The following is a 9894-nucleotide window of genomic DNA, read 5'->3' on the forward strand; positions in this document are numbered from 1 at the left end:
CCCATGTGTGCTAGGGCACAATGAGCAGGTTGCATGTATGATACGTAGCGACTAGCCGAGGGTGCCTATGTGAAGCAGATTGGACCTCTGATGCGGGTACATGAGTTGGTACCCTAGCGGTTTTTCTTTTAAGATTTGATGCATTCCAATGAAGGAAGGATTATGTTCAGCAGTGACGCTAAGAGAATGTGCCCTAGAATAGAATATCTTCCTATTGCATAGGATTTCAGTTGAGAAGAGACTCTCGTGATAGAATGTTGTTACAAGAGGTAGGCTATAAAAGGGAAGGTACGTTGTTTCTAAGACTGAAACTAGTTACTTCTTGTTTCTATAAGCCCTGTCTTGACTTAATCGTCGGAGTGCAATCAACAGGCAGGGCACCCTCTATCTCAACAGAGTCGCATTCCAACATTCCAAAGGGAAGAACAAATTCCACTAGAGATAGACGGAGCCAGAGCTTGGAATTGAAGTCAACCGGCGACCAGGTCAACCAGCGAGAACAGTCGTCTAACAAGGTCGACCCCTTAATTTGAGCAACCCACATCCCTCACCTCATTAGACACAGAATGTGTGTGCTCAAGTGAAGAAGAACATAACGGAATGCTAGAAGACCAAGTAAAGGAAGCCATTATTAACCTCTCGAAGCAAAGATGCAAAAAAAGATGTTGGACAATAAACTGAAGCACTTGACACTCAGACAAATCTTTATAGCTTGGAGGCAATGAAAGCATAAACAAACGTGATACAATTCACAAACACTTATATTTATAGATTTTTAAACATGAGAGAGAGAATCGTCGTTCCAATCGACATTGCTAGATCCCCATTCATCCTACGACGCATAGTGCTTGACGTTTGAAACTACATGACTTCGTCATAGTTAGATCTCTATAATCAAACAGTGGAAAGATACACGTCACATCTCTGACAAACATTTAATGCGTCCATGTCACTTCTCACCTCGGGATACCCAACGCTCACATCTCAACTCTTCAGAAGTAAATGTTCCTCGAGCCTTGGGAGCAAGTGTACCGGTCTGAACCGGATGAGCCATGTCACTCGGCCTCGATTATCGATTGACTGGTCAAAGACACATTAAAGCAGTTACAATAAATAGCATTTGAGATAGTTGTAAAGACTCCCTAAGAATAGGGACACGTCCCACAAAATTCCGATAACGCCTCGAGAAATCAGGGAACCTACCTAAAAATAAGTTAACACTAATATATGATAGATTTGCCCCTTTATCACAGAGGGCTCATGACCAAACACTATAAATAAATCCTCTACAGAAGAATAAGCTATGCTTTGATTTAGTTCTTAATATATACTCTGAATACTAAGTACTTACTTGATCATCGGAGTACCTTTTACAGGTCAACCCTGACCGAGCAACACTGAATTGAGGAATGAGACTTAGAGTGTTGAAGAGCAAGAGAGTGACCGAACAACGGACACTTCAACAACTGTGCAACCAAATTTCATGTACTATCTAGACTTACTTTATCTATATAAATAGAGATACATAAACACATTTATGTAATAATAATGTATTATTGCTCGTAAAAATATATTCTATATAAGCTAAATTTGTTGTCCTTTTATACATATATATTTATTTTTTTATTTTTTTTATTTTTTTATTTTTTTTTATTTGCTTAAATCGCATTGAAAGGACGTGGTGACCTCTGTATCACCAATTCTACCAACCTCAGTTAATTAGCCTTACCGAAATTTTTCAACTTTTTAAGGGGCGCTGTGTATCACCAATTCTACCAACCTCAGTTAATTAGCCTTACCGAAAATTTTCAACTTTTTAAGGGGCGCTGCTGTCATACACTTCCCATCCATTAACTGTTCAAAACCATTTAAAATCGCAGTTGCACAGAAGGTAGAATTTCTAACCCTGCAATGGCCAATCACTACGGAGATGTTGAGTTGTTTGGTGTGAGAGGAAGCCCATATGCTGTAAGGGTCCAGATAGCCCTCGAACTGAAGGGAATCCAATACACCTACTTTGAAGAAGATCTTAGAAACAAGAGTGATCTTCTTCTCAAATACAACCCTATTCACAAGAAGGTGCCTGTGCTTGTCCACAACGGAAGACCTCTTGCTGAGTCCCTTGTGATCCTTGAATACATTGATGAGACTTGGGGGAACCATCCCATCTTCCCGCAACAACCGTATCATAGAGCCTTGGCTCGATTCTGGTCAAGGTTTATTGATGACAAGGTAAAGTAACTCATGCTAACTGTTTTTTTTTTCTAAGCAGTGACATTCTTTGTTCTCTAAATTATCTTTTCAGTATTGTAATTAGGTTAAAAAATATTAAAAGTTGTTTTGTTTCTAGAAATAAATACTCCTTATAGTCTACAGTAACTAATTGACTTACCTTCAATTTTATTTTGATATGGTTTAAAAAAAATCCTTAAAGCTCCCTCACAATTTTATTTTCTACATAAATTTAATGAATATTAACAAATTTTAAAAAAGTTATATTAAATAATTTTGTTTCATATGATGTTTTAAAATAACTTACTAGCATCCATCACTAGTCAATGCTTATCACTTAATATGAATCTTCAATTTTCTCTCAATCTAGTGTCTACCTGCAATATTAAAAGCTGCATTTACTGCAAACGAGGAGGAACGACAGAAAGGCACTGAGGAATCACTTGATGCTCTTCAGATTCTCGAGGATGAACTGAAACAAAAGTTCTTTGGAGGAGAGAGTATTGGCCTAGTGGACATAGCCGCAGGCTTCATAGCTTTCTGGCTCCCTGCGATTGAAGAGGCTGTGGGTTTGAAACTGCTGATCTCTCAGAAGTTTCCAAAGCTTTCAAAATGGAGTGAAGAATACACCAACCATCCTGTTGTCAAAGAGAGCCTGCCCCAAAGAGAGAGAGTTGTGGGCTTTTTCAAAGCTCGATATGCATCCATCATTGCTTCCAAATAGGGTATTTATAAGTCTCACTGAGACTCATGAGTCATGGTTTACGGATAAAAAGAAGCTAGCAACACTTTTTTTTTACTTCTACAACACTTCTTTTTGCGTCTACTTTAACCTCAATTCACCCAAAGGTTTTAAATAAAAAGTTGTTAGCATTCTACTTTGGGTGGCTTCATTAAAGGTCTTCATGCTGAAATTTCGTGTAAAATTGTAGTGTGGTGTATTACCTTTGAAATTTAAGTTCTTGTATTGGCTTCTTCTATTACAAAGTATTCTGTTGGCTTCATTAAATTCTAAATTGTCTAAAAAAATTTAAAGTATCGAAACACTAGGCTGCTTTGTGACTCTTGGGGAAAAAGATAGCAGCAACTTTATTTTTGAAAATTATTTTTATTTGCCTTAAACTCAACAAATCTGCCCCAATGTGACGTTCTTTAGTGATAGCAGTTGCTACCACAATCCTTTTCAGTTTTCTTTTTGGAATGCAAGTTGGAGACTTCAAACATAATGTATATGATTGTTTCAAAAGAAAATATCTACTTTTCATCGTTTAAAAATTCAATTGTCAAAATGTTTGTGTCAAAGAAGACAAATGATCTTGTGTGTGATGATTTTTCATTTTGTTTTTATTTTTATTTTTCATTATTTTTTAGTCATCAACATACCATGAAATAGATGCACACTCACACATGGTAGCTCCTAATCCCTTAAGGTATAAGGCCACTAGAGTTATGGCTCGCTTCACCACATTTCCCACAACATTTGGGAATCAACTTAATATACGAATACAAATGAAAGAAACAAATTCTAGATAGGGTTCTCACAAAAGCCAAAAGGGAAGTACATCCAAATGCAAATGACACTGATACACTAACTCCTTATAATTCTAAGCTTACTCAAACCCGGGTATAAGTCCCACTCATTATATGCATAAATATGTGTATGAAGGGAGGATGAAATGCATACCCAACCCCTCATCTGCAAAACATCCAGTAGATTTCGAGATAGATATAGCACATGTTTTCTATCCTATGATCCAATAATAATAAAAATTACAATAAACAAGCATGCATATATACCAAAAGAAAAGACATCCAATGGAGCCATTATTTATCGCAACCACGATCACGATGGGACGATGAAAAAACTTAAAATTTTGGAAAACCAAAAAAGTATATGAAATCAGATTTAGTGTTCGGGAGTTAGATACGTGTAGGAAAGTGTGAGCACTCTACAACGTTCATTCTAAGAATGTACCTTTAATTAAATGTGGAAAATGAATATATGGTTTTTTAGAATGTAAAAAAAATATTTTTGGAATTTTTATTTGGATCTAACAAGAATTCACTTTGCTCTTACTTATTTTCATTCACAATGAAAATCAAGATTTGCGTAGTTATAAAGGACAAAGATGTTTTTGAAAAAAAAAAAAAGCAGAGCTTGTGTCCGTGTGAGTTAGGCTTTCTCCATTGAAGCTGGACTTTTGAAAATGTGAATTCGATAAGAATTGACTTTGCTCGTACGCATAAAAATTGAAAGTGACTTGAAATAAGGCAACAAAGCAAACAATCATAAGTTTTGAAAGAGAAATCATATTGAGACGCATAAAGAATGACACTTGTTCGAAATTAAGCAATGAAGAAAACAATAAAACTTTTTATAGAGAAGACGTATTTTGATGCATAAAAAATGAAAGTTGCTAGAAATTAGAAAATGAAGAAAATAGTAATAACTTTTGATAGGGAAGTCAGATTGAAATGTGTAAAAGCTGAAAGATGGTCTAAATTAGGCAACAAAGACAACAATAATAACTTTAGATAGAGAAGTAGGATTGAGATGCATAAAAAATGAAACTTGCTCAAAATTAAGCAACAAAGAAAAAAAAATAACTTTTTTATAGAGAAGTCAGATTGAGATGCATAAAGCATGGAAGTTCCTCAAAATTAGGCAACAAAGAAAAAATTAATAACTTTTGATAGAGATGTCAAATTGATACGTGTACTGACCAGTCCTCGGACATCGACGTCAGGGACCGACATCAAACCTCGCCAATAGAGGAGAGAGATCGAACGTCGGTGGCCTGAACAGTTATATTGGGACATGTAAGGTGGGTCCCAGAATTATACTACTTACCAGTTAAAGCACCAGAACATTTAGAGGAAACCCTAAGACATAAGGGATCCATGCACGTGGTGTGTATAGCGCATACAAGCACGACACGAGTAAACAGTCTTTGGGGGTGCTAAGGCCCATTGGGGTTAGAGTTTCTGAAGGAAGCTGCATGCATGACACAAGTTGGTACCCAGGAGGCCACTTTGTTAGTCGTTGCACTCTAGTTGAGGGAAGTTCTATGTGCCAGATTACACTAAGATTATGTAGTAGCGACGCAAGGACATTCTCCAAGGAACACCCTAGACATGGGTAACAGAACAGAGGTAAACCCTAGTTTCAACCTATATAAAGGGTGCTAAGAACCCTAGCAAGGTACACAGTTTCTAAGACTAAAACTAATTTATACACTCAGTGTTTCTTTGCCCTAATACTGACTTTAGTGTCAAAGTGCAAACGGCCGTCAAGGCGCCCTTTGTCTTTGCAGGTGAGAGATTCTTCAACCCAGGAAGTTCGATTCTCAGGCGGAGATAAGAGGGACAGAGATTTCCGTTCAAGTCAACGACGAGCGAGTCAACCGGCGAGAACATTTGATGCCCACAGTGGGGCCCGATAAAATAAGATCCCACTCGCAATTGTGTTAAGAGTTTTTGTCGATGATATGAGGAGTACGAGGCAAGGATCCCACTTAGAGCACACCCCATGTCGTTCTCTCAGGCGATAAATGGATACTGCATTGGCAACCACGTCTCTCGGCACGAAAGTCACCTTCACATGTGTAGAAGACCCAGAGTCTCACCTCACAGCGTTCCACACCCATATGATGCTCACAGGGGAATCTAACGCTATGTACTGCAAGCTGCTGATGAGCATGTTGGCAAACGTGGTGTTGGAATGGTTCGTCAGTCTCCCTGACGAACACATCACTACCTTCGACCAGTTCGTGACGCTGTTCAGAGAGTAATACCTCGTCAACAGGGCTCCCCGTTGAATCTCCTACAATGTTTTTGATATCAAACAGTACTAGGGAGAGTTCTTAAAGGAGTTTTTGAATAGGTTTGGAGTCCAGGTGGTGAGGTTAAAACCCACAGATGAGAACATGACGGTGCACGCCTTCACGAAGGGAATTGTTCCCGCCGGTAGACTTGACCACCTTCGTGCGTAGCTATGAATTGCGTTTTAAGGACTCCTTTGCCTTCGTTCCAATCTTCACCCTTCGTTGCCGTGAATACCTAAAACAGAGAGACAAATGGGCGCCTTTGCGGCCGTTTGCACTTCGACACTCTAGTCAGTTATGGCAGAAAACATCGTTGCACCTCCGTAACAGAACACAACTAACACCGTGCTCAGGGAAGCGCATAACTGAATTCTCTCTTGTTCTCAGATCACTTGTGTGTAAAGTGTGAAAACGTACCTTATTCTGTTAGCAGCGAGACCTTATATACCTTTTCATGCGCTTCTGCCATGTGTCTTCCTCTGACTTAAGCGTATCTGTGGGTGTCGCCTCACGACACTGTAACCCAAACTTAGGGAAATCCCAGTGTGTAAGGTTCCCCTCTCCAAGTGCACCCCGTGCGGGGGATGACTGCTTGAGCGCCAACTCATGCGCCCAAGCTCCTCGTCATCCCCCTAGGAGTGTTTTTGCCTTCCTCATGCACCATGCATATAGATGACCCTCTGGGACGTGGCCCTCTCATGGGTCGTTTCTGTCCTACTGGATCTCTAACGGTGGCGCGTACTGTCGCGTCCCCACGCCTCATGCACAGATCCTTCATGAGTTGGGTCTCTCCCTGCTGGAACTGGGGGTGTGGCTTGGAAACCACCTTTCGCGCCTGTTATCACTGTTTGGGGTACCGAGGCACGAGGCCTCCATGCCCCTACTATGTCGCCTCCTACTGTGCCGCCTCCTCCATGATCGTTCCTATTCGTGGGTATCGGGGGTGGCACCACTCAAGTACGTGCACATTATTGGTCCGTAACCAGTCAACGCCCGAGGCCGGTCAACATCCGAAGCCGGTCAACGCCCGAGGACGAGTCGGTACAGGAATGCTACTAGGACCCTTCTGTGAATTACTGCTCAGGTTCTACCCAAAGACCTTTTGCGAGATCAGACGTCGGGCTTTGGCGCACAGCGCTGCGGACGATCGAGTCACAAAGGAACGTTGCTTCGTCGGTCCTGTCCTACCTTGAGCAGCAGGTCGACCTCAACCCATGAGGGTGCACGAGGCGACCACAGACTGGAAGCAGCAACCTTATAAGAAGCCCCAGACTGGAACGCGCACGCGGAGAGTCGCCCCCCAAGAATAATTTTTGTGTTGAGCTCAAGGAGTTGATCGCTATTCCTAACATAGCGGCAAGATTGAAGATGCCCTCGAAGACAGACAAAAAGCTGGGGCCCAACAAGAACGCTTGGTGTGAATTCCACCAAACATATCGCCACCCCATACGCAACTGCCTGGCCCTAGCACACCAATTGGACGAGCAAGTGAAAAGCGGCTTCTTGAAGGACTACCTCCAGGAGTCGCAGGAGGATCAAGCGTTAGTGGCCACAGGAATAGATCAGGGGCACGAGGTGCCCATTCATGGTGAAATCAACATCAACTCTAGAGGATTCTCAGGAGGAGGATGCACCACCTCCCAGCGGAAGCAGTACGCACGAGAGGTGATGGCAGTAGAAGTGCAAGAGGCAGATAACACTCCCGATGTCGACCTCGTCTTCACCAAGGCCGACCGCCAGGACGTCGTCCCACATGACAACGACCCACTGATGATTTCAGTAGTAACGGCATAGAGAAGGGTGCATTGCGTCCTCGTGGACCAGGGAAGCTCGGCCGATGTGATGTTTTGGTCGACCTTCAACAAGTTACAATTGTCTCCAGACCAGTTGAGGCCTTATACCGGTTGTTTGTATGGCTTCGCTGGAGACTAGATGGAGATGCATGGACACATAGAGCTGAGGACGACCTTCACGAATGGCACAACCTCGCATACTGCAAACATCAGATACCTTGTTGTTAACGCTCCATCAGGCTATAATATACTTTTGGGCAGACCTGCTTTGAATATGATTAGAGAGGTGGCCTCCACAAGGTACATGAAGATGAAGCTTCCTTCCCTCGAGGGTATGGTGATCACCATCAAGTCTGATTAGAAAGAGGCTCAGAAGTGTTAGGAAAATAGCCTCAAGACGAAGAAAGGAGTGTTCGCTGTTACCACTCAGCCTGCAAGGGAAGAAGGGGTCACCCGTGCAGAGATCGCCCGGGAGAGACGGCCCGAACCTGCCGAAGACGTGTTAGAGAAGGAGATCGGAGGGAAGATGTCCAAGCTTGGAAATCCTTAGGCCAAGAGACATAGGATCAGATCGCCGAAGTCATAGCACGACACCTTGACGCTTTTGCATGGTCAGCCTCTGACATGCCTGCCATAGATCCTGACTTCCTGTGTCATCGTCTCACCATGGACCCCCAGGTCTGACCTGTTCGCCAGAGAAGACGAAAATTCAATGAGGAGAGGCGTCAGGTCGTTCAAGAAGAGATAGAGAAACTACTAAGGGCTGGTGAATGTGGTGCTAGTGAAGAAGGCCAGGAGGATGTGTGTCGACTTCACAGACCTCTTCAAGGCCTGTCCAAAGGACTTCTACCCGCTGCCCAACATTGACGCTTTGGTGGACAATGTGTCCAGTTAAAGACTACTCAGCTTCCTGGATGCTTTTTCTGGTTACAACCAGATCATGATGCACCCCAGGGATGAGTGCAAGACAACATTCATGACAGAGTTGTCTTGTTACTGTTATAAGGTGATGCCCTTTGGGCTTAAGAATGCAGGGGTGACGTACCAAAGGCTGATGGACAGAGTGTTAGCGCCCATGTTAGGGCGGAATGTCCAAGCGTGTGTAGATGACATGTTGGTCACCTCCCAGCAGAGGGAGCAACATGTAGCAGATCTAGAAGAGTTATTCACCATGATAGTTAAGTACAAGTTGAAGCTGAACCTAGAGAAACGTATGTTCGGAGTAGAAGCAGGCAAGTTCTTGGGGTTCCTACTCACTGAACATGGGATAAAGGCGAATCTCGAGAAGTGCGCTGCGATAATAGCAATGAGGAGCCCAATCTCAGTAAAGGAGGTGCAACAGTTAACAGGGCGCATGGCCGCTCTGTCCAGATTCGTATCGGTAGGAGGAGATAAGGGGCACCCTTATTTCTAGTGCCTGAAGAGGAATAACAGGTTCATATGGACCAGAGAGTGCGAAGAGGCGTTCTTAAAGCTGAATGAGTACCTGGCCAGTCCACCAGTGTTGTGCAAGCCACAACTGGGTACTCCACTTCGCCTGTACTTCGTTGTAACAGAAAAGGCGATTAATTCAATCCTAGTACAAGAACATGACTAGGTACAAAAGCCAATTTACTTTGTGAGCAAAGTGTTGCAGGGGCCAGAGGTAAGATACCAAACCATAGAGAAAGCGACTCTGGCAGTACTGTTCTCAGCGTGAAGACTTCGCCACTACTTCTAGAGCTTCACTGTAATAGTGATGACAAACCTTCCTATTCGCAAGGTCTTATAGAAACCAGATGTGGCAGGAATGATGGTGTGGTGGGTAGTAGACCTATCAGAGTTTAATGTGCAGTATGAGCCCAGAGGCCCTATTAAAGGGCAGGTTTATGCTGACTTCGTGGTAGAGCTCTCCTCGGCAGCCACACACCAAGAAGGAGTCAGATTCAGATGGGTACTCTTTGTGGATGGTTCCTACAACCAATAGGGTAGTGGGGCCGGTGTCATCTTGGAAGGGCCAAATGTGTTGCTAATTGAGCAGGCCCTGTGGTTCACTTTCAAGGCCA

The 9894-nt window shown here is 42.9% G+C and overlaps 1 protein-coding gene across 1 annotated transcript; it reads left to right on the forward strand.

Moving 5' to 3' along the window:
• The first annotated feature begins 1721 nt into the window (after nucleotides 1-1721).
• On the forward strand, nucleotides 1722-3241 carry LOC137819288 (putative glutathione S-transferase). Its single transcript, XM_068623092.1, has 2 exons — nucleotides 1722-2232; nucleotides 2603-3241. The coding sequence occupies exons 1-2, from the start codon at nucleotides 1912-1914 to the stop codon at nucleotides 2954-2956; spliced, it is 675 nt and encodes a 224-aa protein (XP_068479193.1). The 5' UTR covers nucleotides 1722-1911; the 3' UTR covers nucleotides 2957-3241.
• Nucleotides 3242-9894: the final 6653 nt, after the last annotated feature.

Source organism: Phaseolus vulgaris, chromosome 10, assembly GCF_051622355.1.
Source record: "Phaseolus vulgaris cultivar YP4 chromosome 10, ASM5162235v1, whole genome shotgun sequence".
In the NCBI taxonomy this organism is placed as follows: Eukaryota; Viridiplantae; Streptophyta; class Magnoliopsida; order Fabales; family Fabaceae; genus Phaseolus; species Phaseolus vulgaris.

What these genes read in the sequence shown, in the direction of transcription:
- LOC137819288 (XM_068623092.1), top strand. Translation starts at nt 1,912, where the DNA reads ATGGCCAATCACTACGGAGATGTTGAGTTGTTTGGTGTGAGAGGAAGC. An exon ending in CAAGGTTTATTGATGACAAG is followed by an intron (nt 2,233 to 2,602) that starts GTAAAGTAACTC and finishes CTCTCAATCTAG; the next exon opens with TGTCTACCTGCAATATTAAA.